This window comes from Lepus europaeus, chromosome 9 (genome assembly GCF_033115175.1).
Source record: "Lepus europaeus isolate LE1 chromosome 9, mLepTim1.pri, whole genome shotgun sequence".
Taxonomy (NCBI): Eukaryota; Metazoa; Chordata; class Mammalia; order Lagomorpha; family Leporidae; genus Lepus; species Lepus europaeus.
The window spans coordinates 59246815-59272688 of record NC_084835.1 but is presented as its reverse complement, the minus strand read 5'-3'; the positions used below and the strand labels follow the sequence as shown (position 1 = coordinate 59272688).

At 40.6% G+C, this 25874-nt stretch overlaps 1 protein-coding gene across 6 annotated transcripts in view; it reads left to right on the top strand.

Moving 5' to 3' along the window:
- ANKRD12 (ankyrin repeat domain 12) overlaps positions 1-25874 on the top strand; it is a 145820-nt gene that overhangs the window by 85752 nt on the left and 34194 nt on the right. Inside the window, exon 2 of one of the 6 annotated variants that reach the window (XM_062201370.1) lies at positions 5531-5610. The exons of the other annotated variants lie outside the window; for them this stretch is intronic. Within the exon in view, the coding sequence (XP_062057354.1) occupies positions 5547-5610 (64 nt within the window). The 5' untranslated portion in view covers positions 5531-5546. The remainder of the gene's footprint in view (positions 1-5530; positions 5611-25874) is intronic. 6 annotated transcript variants of the gene reach the window in all.

Genomic DNA, 25874 nt, shown 5'->3' with positions numbered 1-25874 from the left:
TAATTAAAGGCAGCTTGCTCTTAGCCTGGGTGCTAGACTGGAGGTGAAAAATTACTATAGGAGAAGATATTGGCTGGCGCCGCAGCTCACTAGGCTAATCCTCCGCCTGCGGCGCTGGCACACCAGGTTCTAGTCCCAGTCGGGGTGCCGGATTCTATCCCGGCTGCTCCTCTTCCTGTCCAGCTCTCTACTATGGCCTGGGAAGGCAGTGGAGGATGGCCCAGGTCCTTTGGCCCTGGACCCGCATGGGAGACCAGGAGAAGCACCTGGCTCCTGGCTTCGGATCAGCACGGTGCACCAGCCGCAGCGGTCATTGGGGGGTGAACCAACGGAAAAGGAAGACCTTCCTCTCTGTCACTCTCTCTCTCACTGTCCATTTTGCCTGTCAAAAAAAATATATATATATATATATATATATAAAGACATTGTTAGATGATTTAATAAGGAATATGCACAGTAACTAGTGTTGTATCAGTGTAATTCATGAAGTTGACAGCCATATAGGGCAACTTAAGAGAATGTCCTTAAGTCTTATTTCTTAAGAAATACTGAAGTATATATGGGTATAGGGCCATTATGTATATAATATAAACTACTGAAAAAATAATGTATACAAACACATATTTTTGTTGAAAGCAGATTATAAAGAAAGGGAATAAAATATCAGACAAATCTGGGAAAAGGGTATTTAGTATTCAGTGTTTCAGTTTTCTTGTGAGTTTAAAATTGTCAAAATTTTTATAGTATATATAAGTATATACAATTTCTTTGCTCTATAATTGAGCTAAAAGCTATGAGAAGGAGAGTAGTATAATCATGCCTGATTCTCAGATTATGATCTTAAAATGTTTTCTACTAAAGGAGAATGAAGGCTTCTTAGAAAAAGATGGTCCTAGGTCTGGAGCAGGGAATATGTACAATGAGCTTGCAGCATCTTTTCATTACAAATTTCATGAAAGGTAACAAAGATAAGATCTTGTGGGAGGGGCACTTTTCCACTGCCCTGAGGTGGGACAATGTGAGCTTTAATAAGGACATTGCAAAGTTCTGGAAACCATCAAATATGTTTAAATCTATGAGTTCATAATGATGATTTAAAAAATTCGTTTTTTATCAGGATGAGAGAGAATCGGTTTACTTGAAAACTTAGGCAAATAACTGGAAAATAATTCTTTTTCTTGACTTTCCTGTATGAACTCTGTTACTGGGTGACCTTGTTGAAGGTAGGGAGAAGTGTGACTGGGAGTAAGCTCCTGGCTCCTGGTTTTGGATCGGCTCAGCTCCAGCTGTTGTGGCCGTTTAGGGAGTGAACCAGCGGATGGAAGACCTCTCTCTCTCTCTGCTTTTGCATCCCTTTAACTCTGCCTTTCAAATGAATAAATTAAAAACAAAGCTTTAAAAAAAAACACAGTGCTTTAAAGATTTATAAAAAATTAAAATATGGCATTTTGCAAACCCCTGCTAGTCTATCTAAGCATTGAACACTGACAGTTACTAATATTAAATAAAAGAATGCATCACATGCCCCATGATGAAAGAATATACTCCTACTATGGCTTTGTCGAAGAGATCAAACCTTACTGTCTTCATCCGCAGGATCCAGCGGCCAATGTACAGGAATTGTCAAGGTCAGAGGAGCATGTAAAGTGCACCAAGAGAGTGTGGTCAGCCAAATCCAGAGTGAGAAAACCAGTGTTGGTTCTTCAAGAGATAAACTATATGGAAAAGACAAAGGAAACTCTTCAGAAAAAAATAAAAGTGGCTGAACAGGAGTATCAAACTTTTAAAAAATAGGCAAGACTAAAAAAGTCAGCATGTATTTAATAAGTGAGAGTTTTACACAAGACTCCATTAAGGTAAATGGCACATGTAAGATTCAGGATATTATATTATAAATTTGTTTTTAAAATGCATCTGTTAACGAGAGCCAGCTCCCATCCATGCTCTGGCTCAGTGCCCATGATGACCAGAGCTAGGAACTCCATGTAGGTCTCCCATGTGAGTGGCAGAAACTCAGTTGTTGCAGCCGTTGTCCGCTGCCTCCTAGGGTCTGCACTGATAGGTAGCTGGAGTCAGGAGCTGGAGCCGGACATAAAACCCGGGCACTTGGATATGGTGATATGGTACTTGGACATCATAGCCACTAGACCATGCATCCACCCCTTGTTCTTGTTGTTGTTGTTTTAATACTAACAGATTCTTCACATCGTATGTTAAGGGAAGAGCCTGATGTGTATTCCATGACTTTGAGAATGGACCAGCAATAGTGATAGTTCCTGTGCTTCTCTTAGGGATTGACCAGGGCTTCCACTAAATTGTCACCCATCCAAAAGTAGGACTAAATGAAAAGGAGAATGGGAGTAGGAGGACGTGAATAAGGAGAAAAATATAACACTCATAAAGAATTGGCATCAGTGTTTGAAGAAAATGATGTTAATGAATGGAGCTAAAACTATAGGTAAAATTGTCAAGGTGGTACCTTTGCTGTTCGTATCAATTTCTCTATCTTCACCCTGTAGTAAAAATGTAAATTCCCTTAAGTGTTTAGTACATAGGTGTTGCTTGGTAAATATTTGTTGAACTGGCGTTGGGAATTTGCCCTTGGGAAATCTGCCAGGACTCTCCATCCCCCATAAATGCAAAGACCCGAACCTATAGGCTGAGTAAATCCATCATCAACACTGGAGTAGCAGAAGACCTGGAGTTAGAGAACAGGGAGGTTTCCTCCTGCTGCCTCTGCTGTGGCTTGACAGCCACCAGGATGGAAACTGCTTTGCCTTCTGCCACTTGCAGGTGAACTGCCACTTGGACCACTCCAACATTAGGTTACAGTGAGCTACTGAAGAAACATAACATCCCTCAGAAATGGGCAATATGGGCAAACAGAATGTGAACTCAACTAAATAAAATTACTAGAGGAAACCACAAGAATGGGTGCTTAAAATTTTTTCCAGTACAGCGCAAAAAGACTTAGGGGAACTAAATAAAATGTGATTGTACAGCCCAGCAACTTAGTAGATGAAGTGGGAATAGTCACTGTTGAGATTCAGATATTAAGCTCAAAAATCAAGTTAAGTGTATCTTCACAACACAAAGCAAAATTCCAAAGACAAAGAATCGTGAAAGAAAAGATAAAAGACTTAAGGAGTAGATGAAGGAGGTCTAACAGGTCTAAAATATGAGTAATGCTTATTTTAGTAGGGACTTAAAAGGGCAGAAAGCAACAGGTAGGGTATATGTAATTATTATAAAAATAATAGAAGAAAATCCGAGTTGAAAAACCATGTCATCAGTTGTGAGGCTCAGTGAGCTCCAGGTAGATTAATGAAAACATACTAATCCTCCGCCTGCGGCGCCGGCACACCAGGTTCTAGTCCCGGTCAGGGCCCCAGATTCTGTCCCAGTTGCCCCTCTTCCAGGCCAGCTCTCTGCTGTGGCCTGGGAGTGCAGTGGAGGATGGCCCAAGTCCTTGGGCCCTGCACCCGCATGGGAGACCAGGAGAAGCACCTGGCTCCTGGCTTCGGATCAGCGTGGTGCGCCGGCCGCGGCGGCCGTTGGAGAGTGAACCAACGGCAAAGGAAGACCTTTCTCTGTCTCTCTCTCACTGTCCACTCTGCCTGTCAAAAAAAAAAAAAAAATTACTCAGTTGAAGGAAAGATTGAAGGAGGAAGACATCTTCCATCTACTGATTCACTCCCCAAATGACTCCAACAGCTGGTCTGTGTGGAAGCCAGGAGTCCAGAGCTCCATCCAGGTCTTCCACATGGGTGGTAGGGGCCCATGTACTTGGGCTGTCTTCCACTGCTTTCCCAGGCCATTAGCAAGAAGCTGAATCAGAAGCAGAGCAGCAAGGACTCTAACCAGCACCCATAAAAGATGCAACCATTGCAGGAAGCAGCTTAGCTTGCTGCCCCACAGTAGCAGCCCCAAGATACTATTGTTAGAAAAATCAAGGTGAATAATTATATCTCTTGTTAAATAAACAGTGTTTTTAAAACATATGCACACACTTGTTTGTTAAAGTTACACAAACAATGCTCATATAAAATGTTAAAAGAATCTGGAAGGATTTAGACCTGGCTGCTGAGGCATGTTTCAAGGGGAAAGTGGCAGAAGTGATGGATGATTTGGGTGGTAGAAGTAGAGCTTGACACAATCATGTGATAATATTGGCAAAAATCTTATTCCCTGCATCACTGTTTAATCCTCCATGCTTTTCCTTTCACAGCTAAGCTTCTTGAACTAGAGTGTAGACTGACTCTATTCCATGGAACCTATTTTTACTAATACTACGCATGTTTTTCTCATTGCCTCCTCAGTGTCCTTGTCTTCATTTCTTTTTTTTAAGATTTATTTTATTTATTTGAAAGAGTAAGAGAGGTAGAGACAGAGAAAGAGGTCTTCCATCTGCTGGTTCACTCCCCAATTGGCTGCAACAGCAGGAGCTGCACCGATCTGAAGCCAGGAGCTTCTTCCGGGTCTCCCACGTGGTGCCAGGGCCAAGGGACTTGGGCCATCTTCTGCTGCTTTCCCAGGCCATAGCAAGAGCTAGATTGGAAGAGGAGCAGCCAGGACTGGAACTGGCGCCCATATGGGATGCCTGCACTTCAGGCCAGGGCTTTAACCTGTTGCGCCACAGCACTGGCCCCCTGTTGTCTTCATTTCTTCTTCATTTCCTTACCGTACAACCCTATGTTAGTTTTCCCAAAGATTTTACCTTCTGACCCTCTTTTCATGTTCTCCCAGATAAATTTCACCTGTACTCCTAGTTTTAACTTCTATGTGTGTGATGAGAGCCTTCAAATATATCTCCATTGCAGATCTTGCTGTTAGGTGTCCAGCTTAGGTCTTCAACTGCCTTTTGGATAATATATCTGGTTTCTTCACCAAAAATCTAAAAATCACCATATCAAAAGAAACTTTTTTCCCCATTCACAGTTCTTTTCTTTTTCTTCCTGTTTTAACTAATGATAACACCATTTCATCTACACAGTACAAGTCATACTTGGGAGCCATTCTAGTCTCCGCTTCTCTTTTCCTTCAGTTATTCAATAACTGTTCTTGAGTACCTATTGTGTGTTTGGCATTAAGCATTGAGTATATAGCCAATCACAAAAATAGATACTAACAACATCCACTAATTCCTGTTGATTTTTTTACTTTCAAATACTTGTAAATCAATCTGCCAGTTATAAGCTGAAAGTCTAAAGATATTTGTGCTGTGTCAAATCAGGATTATAATAGCTGAAATTACACTGGCATCTATAAGAAAGTACAACTCAAAAAGTGTGTTATACTTATTCTGGTTATGAATTCTTTATTTTTGTTTCAGAAAACTGGTGGTCAAAAAAACTAGTTTTTGTTAAAACTTTTCTTTAAAACTGATACAACAAATTTTTCCCACAGAAGGAGAAATGCATTTTATTTCAACTTAACACATTCAATTATAGCGGAACACACCTTGAACCTTTTTGATTTTCACTGAACTTGGTTGTTTCATGTGTTCATCAGCTATGTATTGATTTTTCAGAATATTTATTTTCCACATGGTGAATGTACCTGAGTTATTGCTTGATCAAACTTCCTCAAGAAATGATGCAAAAATCATCAGTAAGTATCTTACAAAGATTTTGGAGTTGCTGAAAAAGACTGATGAAAATACCCAACATTTACTGCTTTATTTACATGAGGTCCTCATAGACTTTATTGAACTTCATCCAATCTAAATTCAAAAGATTAATATTTAATTAGGAATTAATTTAACTGCCCATAGATGTTTGTATGTGTGAAGCTTGATAGCATTGTTATCCATCTGATACATCGTGTCATCCATGTGACAGATGCACTTTAAGTGTTACAAGGTTAGAGAATAACCAAGACTGTGAATTTCAGAACTTAATGAATTTGGAGTAAATAAAAGGACATCATCTGTGTAACATCCCAAATATGGTTTATTCCTTTGGGCTTTGTGTTTCATGCCAGTGATACTCAGAGCAGTTGTTCTACAAACTGTGTATTACCACTGCTCAAAATAAGCAGCTTATGCTAGAATGTAAATCAGTGGATTGCCTCCTTTCTTCAAAAAGGAGAAAATGCTTTTGAAAAAAAAGCTGAAGTAAACAGTGTGCTTAGTGATAACTGTGGTTTCCGTTTTGTTGCAGACTTCTTATTTCATTCCAGATCAGTAACAAAATTTATAGACTGGCCTCACTTCATGGACCATGCTTTGAGTAACAGTTTTGTGTCATACATGTCAGACTTACAGTATTGTTACAGGAATCCATATCCTGGTTAATACAGCTTATTTGTATATGAATATGTGGCACTTGTACATTTGTATAATCCTTAAGTCATTTTTCCTCTACCTTCTACCTTTTTCTCTTTTCTCATGGTTTTCTTCCATTATATTTCTATACAGAAATTCTAATAATAGTGTTTGCTTCACATAATTGCTCCTAGCTACTATGCTGTAAACTCAGTCATATTCAGAGAGTCAGATCGTGCTTATAAACCTCAGTTATAGTAATGGAGAAGAGGATAACTCTGTCACTTAGCCCACCCCCTCAAACTTTTTAACACTTATTAACTATCGGAGTATAGATTTTATTGATAACTTTGTTAGTGCCCAATGGACAAAATTTAAAATACCACTTATTGTTGAAAGAGCTACTCACTTTTTTTTAAAGATTGATTTATTTATTTGAAAGACAGTTACAGAGAGGCAGAGGCAGAGAGAGAGGCGGGGGGTGGGGGTGGGGGGGTCTTCCATCTGATAGTTCATTCCCTAAATGGCCACAACGGCCTGAGCTGGGCTGATCTGAAGGCAGGAGCCAGGAACTTTGTTCTGTGTCTCCCACACAGGTGCAGGGGCCCAAGGACTTGGGCCATCTTCTGCTTTCCTAGGCCATAGCAGAGAACTGGATCAGAAGTGGAGCAGCCGGGACTGGAACCGGTGTCCATATGGGATGCCCGCACAGCAGACAGCAGCTTTACCTGCTGTGCCACAGCACCGGCCGCCCTCACCTTTTTCTTAACGTTATTTTGCCAGTAATCTCGCCTTATTAGGCAGCTGGTATAAATTTTTCTCACAGGAACTGTCTCACCATAATAAATAAAGTACTTTTAGAGTTAAACCATAGGACAGAAATGAAGAGTTCTGAAGAGAGTGATGTATTGTTACCCCCTGGTGTTTACTGAGTGCATTTCTGTGTCTTACAATACACAAAATGACCAGTGTTTCAAGCCTCATTTTCTCATTGTTAAAAATAGTTAATTGTACTCTTAGAAATATGTTGTCATAATTTATGAAACTCACTTCCTCAGTTTTATATTTCAGGAACTGTGAAATATTACTGTTGGCAAATGCTTATGGAATTAAAAAGTTAATAAATTAAGAGATCCACAAAAACGGTTATTTATGTCAAAATATTCCAGAATTTTTTTACTCAAATGGATTATTTGATGTTAACTGTTCAACAATAACTATAAGAAAGAATGACCTCAGAAAGTTTTAAACCAAACCTTTTAATCTTAGAACTGTGGAGACTACAGGAGGAGATTGCATAGGATGTTTTAGAGTGTCCTAATACATCAACAAATGTGATCATTAGGAATTTCGATTTGATAAATCGTTTTCTAGAGTAAAGCAGTCTGCATATTAGTATAGCTATATTTAAAGATTTCTCCATTTTAGCATAAAATATAAATAATATTTTACCTTCAGTTTTAACAGTTTCCAGTGCATTTGTTAGGTAGTAGGAGTTAAACCTCATTTGGAAAATCACAGTCTATTTATAACCCAAGAACCTTATTTTTTTATAACCAGAACTGCTAGCAACCTCCTTTAGTAAGCATATTTCTGAAGCTGTTGTGTAGCATATGTTTGGTGTTCAACACCTTTTCTTTCTTTTTACATATCCCTATGATATAACTGCTTAGAATAAATTAAATCAGTAATTCCATTATGTGCAGAGCTGAGCACAAGTCTGAGCACACAGCATGATAGGCAATGAGGTGTGCTTTGCCGGGGTGGGGGGAGTGGGGGACTTTTATTTAATGACCACTTACCCAATTAAAAGAAGTTGTATTCTAGTGTTTTGCGTGCTCTACATTTTCTTCTCTGCTTTGTAACATACATGCTGTATTTTATACACTGAGTTCCAAATTTAAATTTTTTTGACTTTTAAATAGAAATATTACCAACATACTTCTTGCATCTTAAAGGAAATAAAAGCAATGTACTTGTTTCCAAAACCAAAATCAGTACTTTAATACAGTGTTCATAATGTGTTTCATGTGAGTTAATTATGTCAACCTAGCTCCACAGCATAAGAATTTATAATTCCAGGTGGAGTGCTTTAAGAGAATAGATCACTCTTTAGCAATATCCATAAAAATTGCATGTGTTCTATATGTTTTACTTCCTCTCTCTCTCTCTCTCTCTCTCTCTCTCTCTCTCTCACACACACACACACATACACACACATCAAAAAAGAAATGGGAAATTGGCTGCAGCTGTGATGTTTTCTCACTGCTGCAAATTAATGTAAATCTTCAAATTTTGTGTCACATAAAATAATAGCCTACTTAAATACCTGTCTTTGAAGTTTTTGGAAATCTTGGAGATAAGAAATTTCAAGAGCATAAAATTATTTATTGAAAATACTAAAGCTAATTTGTTAAAAATGTGAGTTGGTGATTTTACCTTAAAGCTGAATTTCAGACAGTGCCTAGCAACTTAAAGTGAGTCTGTCACATAATTCTAATAGTGAGATCTGGTTGAATATTTAAGACTAAAACTTTATAAAGGGTATATTTGGGCAGAACTGTAAAAATAAGAAGTTTGACTTAAAATTATACATATATTGAAATGAGTTCAGCTATAGCTATGTCATTATTGTCCACAGAAAAATGTGTTATGTATAGTCATGGTTAAAAGGACCTCCATGTAATATATGTATTGATGTAATAGCTGAGACTGGGTGATTTTGTCGGTTTCCTTTAGTGACATCAAAGTTTTTGTAGTGATACCAGTCTTGATTTCAGAGGAAATAATCTTGATTAATTTATTCTATATAAGATCAATTTCTGTGTAACAGTTTAACAGTAGAAAACCATTACATGATTACTAATTGAGGGGGTTTATAGAGTACCGTGTTACCTGATTTTATTTCTTATGTATATTTTGCTTTTAGACTTAGTATTTTCAGTTATTGATTACATTTTCTTCCCTCCCCACCTCACCCCTAAACCCTTAACTGTAATTCTCTTGTCAGTATCTGTTTCTGTGAAATTAAGTTCTCATCTGGTTTACTGATTTCCAAATAGATAGTTGTATGACTTCCTTTTCCTTATAAAGTAAAATTAAAACACCTAACCTTTACTTTGTGGAACTGAGGTTTGGAAATCTTTAAAAAGATTTATTTGAATAGCCAAATGACAGGGAAAGAGAGTGACAGATATAACTTCCATCCACTGGTTCACTCCCCAACTGGCCCCAACAACCAAGTCTCAGCCAGACTAAAACCAGGAGCCAGGTGTTCTATCTGGGCATCCCTCAAGGGTAGCAAGAGCCCAAGTATTTAGACCATCATCTCCTGCCTACCAGGCACGTTAGCAGGAAGCTGAATCAGAAGCAGAGCAGCTGGTACTCCAGCCAGCACTCCAGTGTGGAATGCCAGCATCGCAAGATGCAGCTTTACCTGCTGTACCTCAAACTGGTCCCCAAGATGTAGAAATTTGAGACTGTGTACAATTGCCTATTTTATCTATATTTTGTTTGCATGTCTTTTTAAACTACATTCCTTAATAGATTTGAGAATGTGAAAACTCTAAAATTTGTTTCTGAAAGTGCGGATATATTTTTCTGATGTTACCTTTTTTTTTTTTTTTTTTTTTTTGACAGGCAGAGTTAGAGAGAAAGGTTTTCCTTTTGTTGGTTCACCCCCCAAATGGCTGCTACGGCCATGCGCTGAAGCCAGGAGACAGGTGCTTCCTCCTAGTCTCCTGTGCAGTTGCAGGGCCTAAGCACTTGGGTCATCCTCCGCTGCCTTCCTGGGCCACAGCAAAGAGCTGGACTGGGAAGAGGAGCAACCGGGACTAAAACCCGGAGTGCCAGCGCCGCAGGCGGAGGATTAGCCTAGTGAGCCATGGTGCCAGCCTCTGATGTTACTTCTTTGACTATGTTACATAAATAACAAATTTGTACAGTTCTTGCATTAGTTTTAGTTGATGAACTGTTGCACAGCAAAGGACCCACTCAAAATAGATAAAGACCTAATGCAGTTGTAAAACCTTCCTCCCAGTGGTGCCCTAGAGAATCTCTGAAACTCGTAATCAGCTTTTCAGGGAACTGTCTCAGCCTGAAGTAAGGACTAGAAGGGTAAGTCCTCAGTATGTTGGAGACTCCAGAAGGCAGCCAACCCAGCCAGTGTAACAAACTAACAAAAAAAAGCTGCTTGTGAGAGAAAGTAATCAGAAACCAAGTCAGTCTTTGGGACTCAAGGCATATGTGATTCCTGAAGTTAACAAAAGAATAGTCCAGACATTGCTGAATAACTAATTTGAGATCTAAGAGAAGGGCAACACAAAAATACGGAAGACAAGACATTAGAAATACAAGGAAAATGGTATTAAAAATACCCAAGAAATAGGCCGGCGCCGCAGCTCACTAGGCTAATCCTCTGCCTTGCGGCGCCGGCACACCGGGTTCTAGTCCCAGTCGGGGTACCGATCCTGTCCCGGTTGCCCCTCTTCCAGGCCAGCTCTCTGCTGTGGCCAGGGAGTGCAGTGGAGGATGGCCCAAGTCCTTGGGCCCTGTACCCCATGGGAGACCAGGATAAGCACCTGGCTCCTGCCATCGGATCAGCGCGGTGCACCAGCCACAGCGCGCCTACCGCGGTGGCCATTGGAGGGTGAACCAACGGCAAAAGGAAGACCTTTCTCTCTGTCTCTCTCTCACTGTCCACTCTGCCTGTCAAAAAAAAAAAAAAAAAATACCCAAGAAATATATTCTTCATCTTACAAAAAAACAAATATCGGGAAGAAAGTATTTTTTCATTAAGAAAGTATGTCTTAACTGAACACAGACTTGGTTTTTAGACCAGAAGAGACCTTTTCTTTAATGGAAGAAAGGGGTGGGGGGCAAAACCCTACAACATCCCAACTCGAAGGATAATTGTTGTTTTTAAATCCTATAAACTCCAAGAAACAGAAACATGTTTAATCCATAAAGGAAAAGGCAGTAGTATCAGGTGTCTCATTCTTGAAGTGTTTCAGAACTGCTGGAACCATAATTACAAATTCTAAAAAGCATTATTTTAAACCTAGAAATTCAGTCCTAACCATTGCTCAGGTGAATGCACTAAAGAAAAACATCCTTGGACATAACTTTGTATTCCCTTTCTGAAAATATTGTTCAATTACTTTTACCTGACATAAAATACAAGTTGAAAAGATAAAAAGCCTAACTCAGGATTTTGATGTAAAATTCCAGAATAATAGCAATGAGCATTTGGCATATTTTAGAACAGAATATCAGAGTTCTTCATAAAGAGTGATACCAAAAGAAAATGGGGCCAGTGTTGTGGCACAGCAGGTTAAGCTGCCACTTGTGGTGCTTGCATTCCATATGAGCGCTGCTTTGAGTCCCAGCTGCTCCACTTCCAATCCAGCTCCCTGCTGATGTGCCTGGGAAAGCAGCAGAAGATGGCCCCAGTGCTTGGGTCCCTGCCACCTGCCACCCCCATGGGAGACCCAGATGGAGTTCTTGGCTCCTAGCTTCAGCCTGACCCAGCCCCTGCTCTTGGGACCATTTGGGGAGAGTGGAAGATCTTTTCTGTGTTTCTACCTGTCTGTAATTCTGCCTTTGAAAGAGTATGTGAGAGAAAATAGCTATCAATACACATACTGTATGAATTATACTTTTAGTCTGAGAGTTCACTGTTATCTCATGATGATTTGAAAGATTTTTATTTTCATGAACAAGAAAACAACTTGGGAAAACAAACTATATTAACTGTGAAGCCAGCTAAAATGCAGCATGGCTTGGGGCTGCTCATGGAGTAAAACCATGCTTTCTTTCCTTTTCTTTCTTTCTCCTCTCCTCTCCTCTCCTCTCCTCTCCTCTCCTCTCCTCTCCTCCCCTCCCCTCCCCTCCCCTCTCCCCTCCTCTCCCCTCCCCTCCCTTCCCCTCCCCTCCCCTCTCCTCTCCCCTCCCCTCCCCTCCCCTCCCCTCTCCTCCCCTCCTCTCCTCCTCTCTCTTCTCTCCTCCTCTTCTCTTCTCTTTTTAAGATTTATTTATTTGAAAGACAGAGGTAGGTGGAGAGAGATCTTCCATCTGCTAGTTAACTCCTCAAATAGCCACAATGGCTGTGGCTGGGCCAACCTAAAGCCAGGAAATTCTTCTAGGTTTCCCACTTGGGTGGCAGGGACCCAAGCACTTAGGGCATCTTCTGCTTTCCCAGCCCATTAGCAGGTAGCTGATCAAAAGTGAAGCAGCTGGGACTTAACCTGCACCCATATTGGGATGCAGGTATCCTAGGTAGCCACTTAACCTGCTGTGCCACAGCGCTTACCCCAAGCGTACTTTCTGAAGTGAGGTCAAGTCAGTTTAGAAGAGTGGGGTTGAGGGGGCAGCGCTGTGGTGCAGCGGGTTAAACCCTGGCCTGAAGTGCCGGCATCCCATATGGGCGCTGTTGCAGCCATCTGGGGAGTGCACCAACGGATGGAAGACCTCTCTCTGTCTCTACCTCTCTCTGTAACTCTTTCAAATACATAAAATAACTCTTTTAAAAAAAAAAAAAGAGCCAGGGCAGGGGGAGAGACTTGAGATTTATGAGTTTTGTTTCCATTTTACTTCCATGTTAAAATTTGTTTACACAGGCTGGCGCCACGGCTCACTAGGCTAATCCTCCGCCTGTGGCGTTGGCACACCGGGTTCTGTCCTGGTTGCCCCTCTTCCAGGCCAGCTCTCTGCTGTGGCCCGGGAGTGCAGTGGAGGATGGCCCAAGTCCTTGGGCCCTGCACCCCATGGGAGACCAGGAAAAGCTCCTGGCTTTGGATCAGCAGATGAACGCGGTGCGCCGGCCGCAATGGCCATTGGAGGGTGAACCAACGGCAAAAGGAAGACCTTTCTCTCTGTCTCTCTCTCTCTCACTGTCCACTCCACCTGTCAAAGAAATGTTTACATCATGAATGAATCTCCTGGTGGGATTATTTTGTTGGTAGCTTTTACTGTCTCAACTCATATTTTCATTTTCCTGCATGAACTGTTTTACTTTCCTAACAAACACATGTTAAATGTTAGTTTAAGATAGATGAAAACAGACCACTAAAATATGAGTGGTCTTGGAAAAAGTTCATGAAAAATGCATATTAGGAAAAAAAGTATACATGTATTTCACTTTTTTGCACCAAAATAAACATCTTTTAATTCATTTTTCCACAAATTTTTGAAGTACACTTAATATAGGTTAGTACTTTATGTACTAGCCCATATCTGAATAAAAATGGCATATAAACCCTATTGCCAGTGTGAGGATAATTTTTCTTAGTTGTATTCCTTGTATTAAAGAAGAAATCCTCGTTGAGTATATTATTTACATAACTTTTGATGTTGTAGGGATTTGAACAATGAAAATCAGCCATCAATAATTCTTCTACTCTGCTCTTTTAAATAGCTATACTTGTTATAGGAACTCAGTTTTTATTATTCCTAGGCTATCTTGGACAAATTAGTTAACCTGTGTATGCTCAGGTCACATCTGTAAAATAGGGTTTACAGTACATATCTCATGGAGGATGTGGTAAAGGTTAAATTAATGGGGCCAGTGCCATGGCTCACTTAGTTAATCCTCCCATATGGGCGCCGGGTTCTAGTCCCGATTGCTCCTCTTCCAGTCCAGCTCTCTGCTGTGGCCCGGGAGAGCAGTGGAGGATGGCCCAAGTCCTTGGGCCCTGCACCCGCATGGGGGACCAGAAAGAAGCACCTGGCTCCTGGCTTCAGATCGGCGTAGCTCCAGCCATAGCGGCTATTTGGGGGGGAGGGGGGTGAACCAATGGAAGGAAGACCTTTCTGTCTCTCTCACTCTGTCAAATAAATAAATAAGGTTAAATTAGTTAATACGTAAATCCACATAGAATCTTGACTGGCACATAATAAGCATTTGATAAATATTAGCTTCAAAAGTGAAAACAGGAAGTAAGGTTATATTACATTAGATATTTGGGCCCCTGCAAACCACGTGGGAAACCCAGCTGCAGTTCTAGGCTCCTGATTTCAACCTGGCCCAGCTGTAGTCATTGTGGCCATTTGTGGAGTGAACCAGCCTGGGCTGTGCTGATCCAAAGCCAGGAGCTAGGTGCTTCCTCTGGACCTCCCATGTGGGTGCAGGGGCCCAAGCACTTGGGCCATCTTCAACTGCTTTTCTCCTCTGGGAGACCCAGAGGAGGCTTCTGGCTCCCGGCTTCGGATCAGCTCAGCTTCGTCCATTGCAGCCATTTGGGGAGTGAACCAGTGGATGGAAGATCACTCTCTCTGCTTCTGCCCCTCTATAACTGTTTTTCAAATAAATTATGCACCAAAAATTTGAACCTATGACTAATGCTAGAACTTGGGACTTTTCTGCTACCTGAGGCTAATTGTTAACTGAGTATGAGAAATTCAGAGCCAGATGATCCAGATGTCAGCATATCACCAAAATCCTAACCGAAATCCTAGCCTAGTATAGATTGATTTGATTTAATTATACCTTTGATAAAAAGTGTCATGACTAAACACTTTTTTTTAATTAAACTTTTATTTAATGAATATAAATTTCCAAAGTACAGCTTATGGGTTACAATGGCTTCCCCCTCCCAAAACTTCCCTCCCACCACAACCCTCCCCTTTCCCGCTCCCTCTCCCCTTCCATTCACATCATGATTCATTTTCAATTCTCTTTATATACAGAAGATCAGGTTAGTATATATTAGGTAACGATTTCAACAGTTTGCCCCCATATAGCAACACAAAGTGAAAAAAAATACTGTTGGAGTACTAGTTATAGCATTAAATAAAGAGTGTACAGCACATTAAAGACAGAGATCCTACATAATATTTTAATTAATTTTCTATACCATTTCCAATTTAACACCAGGTTTTTTTTTTCATTTCCAATTATCTTTATATACAGAAGATCGATTCAATATATAATTAGTAAAGATCTCATCAGTTTGTACCCACGCAGAAACACAAAGTGTAAAAATACTGTTTCAGTACTAGTTATAGCATCACTTCACATTAGACAACACATTAAGGACAGATCCCACATGGGATGTAAGTACACAGTGACTTCTGTTGCTGACTTAACAATTTGACACTCCTGTTCATGGCGTCAGTAATCTCCCTAGGCTCTAGTCATGAGTTGCCAGGGCTATGGAAGCCTTTAGAGTTTGCTGACTTTGATCTTATTCCGATAGGGTCATATGACTAAACACTTTTGATTATGCTTGTTTTTTCTTTAAATTTTTCTTTTTTAAAAATTCATTTATTTGAAAGAGTTACACAAAGAGAGGAGAGACAGAGAGAGAGAAGTCTTCCATCTGATGGTTCACTCCCTAGTTGGCTGCAACGGCCAGAGCTGCGCTGATCCGAAGCCAGGAGCTTCTTCTGCTTCTTCTGAGTCTCTCACACGGGACACCGGCCCCTTGATTATGTTTGAATGTAACACTTTCTAGTCAGTGAAAAAGGGTACTGAAAATGAAACTAGTGGCATTTCTTGATTTGGTTTCTGCTGTAGAGCCTACCGTTAGTTAATTTAAAATTCTTAGTGAAAGAGTACAAGTTCTTTTTTTTTTTTAATTTTTTAATGATTTATTTATTTGAGAGGCAGAGTTACAGACAGGGGATGGGGGAAACAGAAATCTTCCATCACTGATTCACTCCCCAAATGGCTGCAACAGCCAGAGCTAGGCTGATCCGGAGCCAGGAGCTTCTTCCAGGTTTTCCACACAGCTGCAGAGGCCCAACCACTTGGGCCATTATCAGAGAGCTGGATCAGAAGAGGCACCTGGTCTGTCTGTGCTCCAGGTGGAGGCTTAACCTACTACATCACAGCACAGACCCTCAGAGTACATTTTCATATGTGATGTATTCCGAAAGTGTGCTCACATGTTACCTGATTGTATTATCAGAAAATTATAAAAGCTTCCTAAATATGTATGCTTAGGGTTTTTGGTTTGTGTTCTGTAAATTACATAATATATTCATTATATAAAACATTTTAGCAGTAGATTAGAATTTAATTATAAGCAAATGATGTTTCTTTTTGTGGAAATTTTCAAATGTTTACAAAAGCAGAATAGTATTATGAACCCACAAGTACCTATTACCCAGTTTTAGTATTTACCCTCTTATGGCTAAGCTTGTTTTGTACCTCTCTATTCTGCCCATCCCATTATTTTGAAGTCATTTTACTGGAAAATGTATCAGTTTCTATCTCTTAAAAAGATATTGCTGTTCTCTTTTTTTTCTATTTAAGTATAACACAATACCATTGTCATAACTAATAATTCATATTGCTGTTAGATATCCAGTTATTATAAGTTTCACCTCAAAATTTTTAAGTTGGAGTTTTAAAAAATTATTCATTAGACAAAGAGCTCCATCCACTTTTTTTTTTTTTTTAACTTTTCAAATTCAGAATCCAAAACAGGGAGGGATGTTTCACCCTGCAGTTAAGATGCCCACATCAGAGTGTCTGGATTCAGTACCTGGCTCCAGCTTCTTGTTAATGCAGACCATAGGAAGCAGCAGTTATGTCTCAAGTCGCTGGGTTCCCACTTCCCATGAAGGAGACCGGAATTGAGTTCCCAGCTGCCAGCCTCTGTCCAGTTATTGCAGACATTTGGGGAGTTCACTAGTGGATGGAAGTTCTCTGTTTGTCTCTCTGCCTCTCAAATAATTTTTTAAATGCAAGTGATACCTGTATATTGCCATTGGTTGTCAGGTCTAAGTATCTTAATCATTAGCCATCCACCCTCCTCCATTGTTTCTTTTGTTCTTAAAAATCTTCAGTTGAAATAACCTGATCATCTGGTAAAACTTTCCCAGAGCCTGGATTTTGCTCATTGCACTTCCGTTGTTTCATTAGGGTGAATCATTGTTCAAGTATTGTCTCATCAGAGTTTTATATTTTCATGGTGATTTCAGTGTTGGAAAGAAAACCTTGCTTTTTGTGGAATTGAATAGGAGACCATAGTGTTAACCTTCAATGGTTCTGATCAGTTGTCTTAATTTTTGCCAAGTGAGCATTGGACTTCTTTTAAAGTAAATAACATACTGTTGACATATACAACAATTTTTAAGTAATAATATATTTATTTTTTTAAAAAGAGAACAGATTTCTAAAGGAACAACAGAAGTCACTGTGTACTTACTCCCCATGTAGGATCTCCATCCTTAATGAGTTGTACTATCAGAATTAACTGCAAATCTTATTCTCAAACTTTACCTTATATGTCGTGTGGGGGGCGGTGAAAACTGTTGAAATCTGTGCTTAACATGGAGTTGGTCCTCTGTATATAAAATCAAGCAAAGGCTGGCGCCGTGGCTTAACAGGCTAATCCTCTGCCTTGCGGCGCCGGCACACTGGGTTCTAGTCCCGGTCGGGGCGCCGGATTCTGTCCCGGTTGCCCCTCTTCCAGGCCAGCTCTCTACTGTGGCCAGGGAGTGCAGTGGAGGATGGCCCAAGTGCTTGGGCCCTGCACCCCATGAGAGACCAGGATAAGCACCTGACTCCTGGCTTTGGATCAGCGAGATGCAGCGGCCATTGGAGAGTGAACCAATGGCAAAAAGGAAGACCTTTCTCTCTGTCTCTCTCTCTCTCTCACTATCCACTCTGCCTGTCAAAAAAATAAAATAAAATAAAGCTAAAAATGAACCATAATGAAGAAGGAGATGGGAGAGGGAAGTGGGGTGGGAGTCGGGGTGGGAGGTTGAGTATGTAGGAAAGAACCACTGTATTCCTAAAGTTATACCTATGAAAAATGCATTCATTAAATAAAAACTTTTAATAAAAGAACAGATTTCATGGGAACAATTTTTTTTTAAAGATTATTTATTTAAAAGAGTTAAACAGAGAAGGAGAGGCAGAGAGAGAGAGAGAGAGAGAGAGAGAGAGAGAGGTCTTCCATCCGCTGGTTCATTCCCCAATTGGCAACAGCTAGAGTTTTGCTGATCCAAAGCCTGGAGCTTCTTCAGGTACCCCATGCAGGTGCAGGGGCCCAAGGACTTGGGCCATCTTCTACTGCTTTCCTAGGCTACAGCAGAGAGCTGGATCAGAAGTGGAGCAGCCAGGACTAAAACCGGCGCCCATATTGGATGCCAGCATTTCAGGTGGCAGCTTTACCTGCTTCACCACAACACTGGCCCCCTCTTAATTTCTTGATATCTTAAGATGCTTCTTGGCCCGGTGTTGTGGCTCAGAGTGTTAAAGCCCTGGCCTTCAGCACCAGCATCCCATATGGGTGCGGGTTCGAGTCCTGGCTGCTCCACTTCCAATCCAGCCCTCTGCTATGGCCTGGGAAAGCAGTAGAAGATGGCCCAAGTCCTTGGGCCCCTTCACCCACATGGGAGGTCCAGAGGAAGCACCTAGCTCCTGGCTTTGGATCAGCGCAGCCCCGGCTGTTGTAGCCGATTGGGAGTGAACCAGTGGATGAAAGACCTCCCTCTCTGACTCAACCTCTCTCTCTAACTCTTTCAAATAAAATTTTTAAAAAATCTTTTAAAAAATATGCTTCTGACACTATGTACATGTATTCAATATTAAACACTTACTGTATGCTAGGCATTTTGAAAATCACTAAGTGTAGATCACAGACTTATATTTTAAAAATATCTGTTGAGGGCCAGAGCTGTGGCTCACTTGGCTAAACCTCCACCTTGCTGCACTGGCATCCCATATGGGCACCGGGTTCTAGTCCCGGCTGCTCCTCTTCCAGTCCAGCTCTCTGCTGTGGCCCGGGAGAGCAGTGGAAGATGGCCCAAGTCCTTGGGCCCCTGCACCCACATGGGAGACCAGGAGGAAGCACCTGGCTCCTGGCTTTGGATCAGCGCGGAGCCAGCCATAGCGGCCATTTGGGAGGGTGAACCAGAGGAAGGAAGACCTTTGTCTCTTCTCTCACTGTCCATAACTCTGTCAAATAAATAATTTTTAAAAAAAATTGATATTTAAAAAAAAAAACTGAACTGAAACACTGGTAGTGAGAATAGGGAGAAGATGGATTTAATAGATAGTCAAGAAATTTAAGCTATAAAATAATTGAATTTGGAAGTTAAGAAACTGAGAGTTGAAAATGGCTCTGAAGTTGTTAATTCGCATAACTTGGTGGGTCAGTGTGTTGCAGAGATGAATACTGACTTTAAATTGCAAAAGGAAAAAGCTGTAGGAGGAAAAATAATGAGTGGAATGTTTTCTATTTTGATTTTGATATGACTGTAAGGAATCTAGGAAGTTCCATGCAAATTTCAGAGGAAAAGTGGGAGGCAAAGACTTGGATGTGACTATGAATTCTTTAAGTTTAGAGTCACAGTATATTTAGTTTTGTATCAGTCATTACCTATATCCAAGACATGTGATGCTAGTAAAATAAATATTTCCTGAAAATGATAATCTGATGCAGGCCATTTTAAAAGCCTCATCATTTGCTGGCTTTCTTATTAGGCTCATAAAATGAAATGGCTTTGTCACGTCAAAACCTCAGTGCTTATTTGGAGAGATTTTGAGGAAGGAGATTTACTATACTTATACATACTGTCATCTGCCTATGTTGGTCACATCTGCTCATTAGATTGCTTTCCCCTTCAGTTATAAGAAGAGAATGTATAGAAGGTTCAATGGGGGAAAAGTGAAACCTAAGGATAATAGATTTATTTACTTATTTTGAAAATGTTATAAGAGCTCAACATTTTAAACATTCTGGGGCCGGTGCTGTCATGCAGTGGGTTAACACCCTGGCCTGAAGCACCAGCATCCCATATGGGCGCTGGTTCGAGACCCTGCTGCTCCACTTCTGATCCAGCTCTGTGCTATGGCCTGGGAAAGCAGTAGAGGATGGCCCAAGTCCTAGGGCCCTTGCACCCATGTGGGAGAACCAGAAGAGGCTCCTGACTCCTGCTTTGGATCGGCTCAGCTCCAGCCATTGCAGCCATCTGGGGAGTGAACCATCAGAAAGACCTACCCCTCTCTCTCTCTCTCTCTCTCTCTGTGTGTGTGTGTGTAACTCTGACTTTCAAATAAAAATAACATTCTGAAGGCATACATCTGAAATTGCCTTTATGTACAAGAATAACTTTCAAATCTATTTTAATGGATTAACTAAATTATAAAATGAAGCTCAATTTCTTATTTTTTCCTGAAAGAAAAATACATTTTAAAATATTTTTTTTTTGAAAAGAGTTACAAGAAGAGAAAAGAGAAGTTTTCTGTCTGCTGGTTCACTCCCCAAATAACCACAATGGCCAGGGATGAGCCAGCCAGAAGCCAGGAGCCTGGAACTCTGTCTGGTCTCCTACATTGGTATAGGAGCCCAAGAACTTGGGCCGTCTTCCACTGCCTTCCCTGGCACATTAGCAGGAAGCTATATCAGAAGTGGAGCAGCCAGGAATTAAACCAGCATTCATATGGGATGCCAGCATTACAGACAGTGGCTTAACCCAGTGTCTACAATGCTGGCCCCAGGAAAAAAAATTTTTTTTGAAAGATGTATTTGTTTGAAAGGAAAAGTCTGACCGGCGCTGTGGCTCAATAGGCTAATCCTCCGCCTTGCAGCGCCGGCACATAGGGTTCTAGTCCTGGTCGGGGCACCGGATTCTGTCCCAGTTGCCCCTCTTCCAGGCCAGCTCTCTGCTGTGGCCCGGGAGTGCAGTGGACGATGGCCCAAGTGCTTGGGCCCTGCACCCACATGGGAGACCAGGATAAGCACCTGGCTCCTGGCTTCAGATCAGCGCGGTGCGCCAGCCACAGTGAACCAACGGCAAAGAAGACCTTTTTCTCTGTCTCTCTCACTGTCTACTCTGCCTGTCAAAAAAAAGGAAGAAAAAGTCTGAAGAAGAGATATTTAAAAAAAAAAAAAAGTCTTCCATCTGCTGGTTTACTCCCCAAACAGGCACAACAGCCAGGGAGGGCCAAGTTGAAATCAGGAACCAAAAAGTCCACCAAGATTTCCCACCTGGGTAGCAGAATCCAGGAACTTGGACCATCTTCCGCTGCTTTCCCAGGTGCATTAGCAGGGTGCTGGATTAGAAGCAGAGCAGCCAGCACTCAAACTAATGCTCCGATATGGGATGTTGGCATTGCTTAACTGTGCCACAGTGATAGCCCCAAGGAGAATACATTTTATAAAATTTTTAAATTCTAATGATTGCTTAATTTTCTCATTTCCTTCCTAGTTTCGCAAGTTAAATTACTTAGGATAAATTGAGGTAATAAACATTGAAATATTTAAAGGATTATTGTTGCCAAAAATAATTTTTTAAAAGATTTTTTTAATTTGAAATGCAGAGTTGAGAGATCTACCATCCCCTGGTTTATTCCCCAAATGGCCGCTACAGCCAGGGCTGGGCCAGGCCAGAACCAGGAGCTTTCTCCCAGTGTTTCTTTCCCAGGCACGTTAGTAGGGAGCCGGATCAGAAGTGGGGCAGCCAGGACTTGAACCAGCACCCACATGGGATGCTGGTGTCACAGGCAGCAGCTTTACCTTCTTTGCCAAAATGCCAGCCCCAGAAATAATTTTATAAAGTGTTTTAAACATAAGTTTAGTAATTAGACATTAAAGACTTTTTAAATATTGGAATAAAGTGGAAAATAGTATAATAATTTGGAGATTTTTAGGTTCATTTTCTCACTATGGCAGTCATTTAAGAAAGGCAGAAGAAACTGTTTTTGAAAAGTTACTAAAATCCAGGACCAGTGTGGTCTATATTCCTGGGTGGTTAAAGTAAATCAAGAAGTTGTGCGCTGCTTGGGGAAGGAAGAAATTTCAGCCTGGTCTGCAAGGGAAATGGTGTTATTGTGATGGTGGTCTTTATTGAGGTCCACAGGCTGGCCAACCTGTGTAAGCAGTGAAGGGTCATCAGAGATGATGCTAAGAAACCAGGGGCCGGCACCGTGGCTTACTTGGTTAATCCTCCACCTATGGCGCCGGCATCCCACGTGGGCGCTGGTTCTAGTCTCGGCTGCTCCTCTTCTGATCCAGCTCTCTGCTATGGCCTGGGATAGCAGAGGATGGCCTAGGTCCTTGGGCCCCTGCACCCGCGTGGGAGACTCGGAGGAAGCTCCTGGCTTCGGATCGGCGCAGCCCCTGCCATTGCGGCCATTTGGGGAGTGAACCAACAGAGGGAGGACCTCTCTCTCTGTGTCTTCCTCTCATAGTCTCTTAACTCTACCTCTCAAATAAATAAATAAAAATCTTAAAAAAAAGAAAGAAACCAGTACCAGGTGGCCTCTCCTGGAGGTGTGACTTCCCAACTGGGGCCAGGGAAATTTACAGACTCTTCTCATGGACATTAATTACTATGAGGCTAACTTACTTTAGAATGTACATTCTTTCCCCTTAAGTAAGTGATGATCTTAAAAACAACAATTTAGGGGAAAAAGTGATTTCTGCATTGGAAGGCAAACTTTCAGTAGATTAACTAGGAGTAGAAAAGACAGATTATGCATATCTGTGTACATATGAGGGCCCTTTAAATTTGTGGAAAAATTGAAATATTTTAGTACAAAAGTTGAAAAATTCATGCATAATTTTTTCATAATACATGTTTTCCATGAACTTTTTTGAGGCACCTCATATGTGTAGCTCTATTAATGAAATTTGCATGTCACCTTCAATGCCTATACCCAACAATGATAAGCACTCTGATACAATACAAAGTGAAACATACATAAGGTTATATGTGTATGTAATTGAAATGATGTATCAGTATGCATAGGCATAAAAGAAATAAAATACGCTGAAGAAATTACAGTGACTTTACATGAAAGGAAACTGGTGGAAAAATAAGCCACATCAGTAACCAAAAAATTAAACTAAATAGTGATCCCGTTTTGTAGCAATTAGTGAACTTTTTAAAAATATTTATTCTAGTGATAAAAGTAATACATCTATTATGCCAGGAATTTTGAGAAGAAAAAAATCAGCCATAGTTCCTCCAACCAGAGATTACTACAGATACTATTTTATTTCCCTTGTTTTTTTTCCTATACATATACATATTCTGCTATTTCAGAGTAATGATATGTTCTAAAGTTTTCTACATTGAGTTATTTTAAATGATTACATATTAACTCAGTACAACATGCAGCCGTTAAAGACAATAAAAATGTAATATGAAAAGATATGTGCAGTCTGTTATATGGGGACAAAAAGCCATCCTGCTAGTGTTACTTATTATTTGTCAAGGACTAATTGTAAGTGTGGAGCACTGCACTGAGGTTTTATGGGACATACAAAGAAAAAACTTCCCAATTTTCAGTAAAACTAAGAAAATAATAGAAATAACAAAAAATGAAATAATTGAAAATGGCAAATGGAGAAAATAACATGTTTATATAGACAGCAGATACCCTTTGATTCATTTCATCTTAGAACCAAAATACTTAGTCCCATAATAGGAATTCTTCTTGGTTGCATGAAATTGTGGTTTTTTCTTGTTTGTTTTCTTAAAGATTTACTTATTTATTTATTTATTTGAAAGATTGGAGAGAAAGAGAGAGGTCCTCCATCCACTGGTTCACTCCCCAACCAGCCTCAAGCACTGGAGCTGCGCCTATTCAAAGCCCGGAGCCAGGAACTTCCTCCGGGTCTCCCACGTGGGTGCAGGGGCCCAAGGATGTGGGCTATCTTCCACTGCTTTCCCAGGCCACAGCAGAGAGCTGGAGTAGAAGTGGAGCAGTTGGGACTCTAATTGGTGCCCATATGGGATGCCGGCACTGCTGGCAGCGGCTTTACCCACTATGCCGCAGTGCTAGCCCAAATACTGTGTTAGTTTTTTTTTTTTTTTTTTAAGATTTTTTATTTATTTATTTGACAGGTAGAGTTATAGAAAGTGAGAGGAAGAAACAGAGAGAAAGGTCTTCCTTCCGTTGGTTCACCCCCCAAATGGCTGCTAAGGCCGGAGCTACACCGATCTGAAGCCAGGAGCTAGGTGTTTCTTCCTGGTCTCCCACGCGGGTGCAGGCACCGATGCACTTGGGCCATCCTCCACTGCCTTCCCAGGCCACAGCAAAGAGCTGGCCTGGAAGAGGAGCAACCAGGGCTAGAACCTGGGGCCCATATGGGATTCTGGCGCCGCAGGCGGAAGATTAGCCAAGTGAGCCACGGCGCTGGCCCCAAATACTGTGTTTTATAACATGATAACCACATGGAGAGCTTTTTTTAAACTTACATTTATAAAAGCAGTTAATAATTCCAAAATTGTTTTTTATTTCAGAAATGTCAGAATAACTGTCACTCATTGCTTTATAGTGATATTACCTCAGAATACTACTATATCTTTTCCCCAAAAAAAATCTCTCAGAGTTCCTAGTGTCATATATCTTGTAAACACTCAGAAATGCCACTGGAATTTAAATTTCCATGCAAAGAGAATTTTTAGGAGCTATATTTTTGAGAAAACAATGTATTAAAGTAAATATATGATTTTAATATTTTTAAATACTTAGCCCATGGAATCTTTATCATTACTGCTGTGGATTTGTGTTTTCTCCTCCTTGGTCAGAGGTTTCAGGTTTCTTTATCCTTAGAGTCATCCTAGATTTTGATTTTTCTCTTCAATTATAGAATCTTTTGTATATAACAGTTTAGCTAGAAAAAAATGCCAACTGAGAAAGAAAAAGAAAAATAATATAAAATAGACAGTGGTAAACACACACATATAACAGCTTGGATGCAATTTATAAAAGCATATTTTCATGTACTTAAAAATACACAGGAATCGAGCCCATTATCCACCTCCCATTGTAGTACATACTACACATACTAGTATCAAATCTACATTACACTTAAGAAACAGAGCAGCTTTTTTCAAATTAAATATTTATCCAGTTTGTGAATAATCTTGATTTTGTGATTGAGGAGTTATATTTCTTTTAAACTTTCTGATTTTGTTCTGAATAGTTGTGTATCTCATATAATTAAAGCCATCCACCTTTACAAAATTTATTCTCCTCTCTGGGAGTCATGAAATCCCTAATGATATACTAAGAAATATGTTGAAATACAAAACAATCTGTAATCTTTACTTAAACCCTTTAAGTTAGTGGCTCTTAATCTTTTGGTGGCCAAAAGCTCTTAAGTTATTATCTCTCCAGAAAAGGTGTACATAAGCATAGGAATTTCCAAAATATTTTAGTAGCTAATATCTGATATTTTCCCTGAATCCACATCCCTGGATTGTGAGACTCTGCTGAGTCTTTCTCATATATATATGGTTATGGGGAGGGAGAGATCGATCTTTTCAATCGTTGGTTCACTCCCCAGATGGCCACAACAACCATTGCTGGGCCAGACCAAAGCTTGGAGCTTCTGGGTCTGCCATGTGGTCAGAGACCCAGTACTTTGGCCATCAGCTACTGCTTTCCCAGGCCATTAGCAGGGAAATGAATCATAAGTGAAGCAGCCAGGACAATGAACCACCTCCCACATGAGAGGTCTCAGTCACAGGTGCGGCAGCTTTACCTGCTATGGTGAGCCTGTCTTTTATATTTTTATGTTTTATACTGTGAATTTAACATACTTGTGCTCTTAGAAGTGTCTATAAAGCTGATCTATAACACATTAGCAAAATTCTTAAACATTTCTGTGCATTATTTACATATAAATCTGAAATTTTT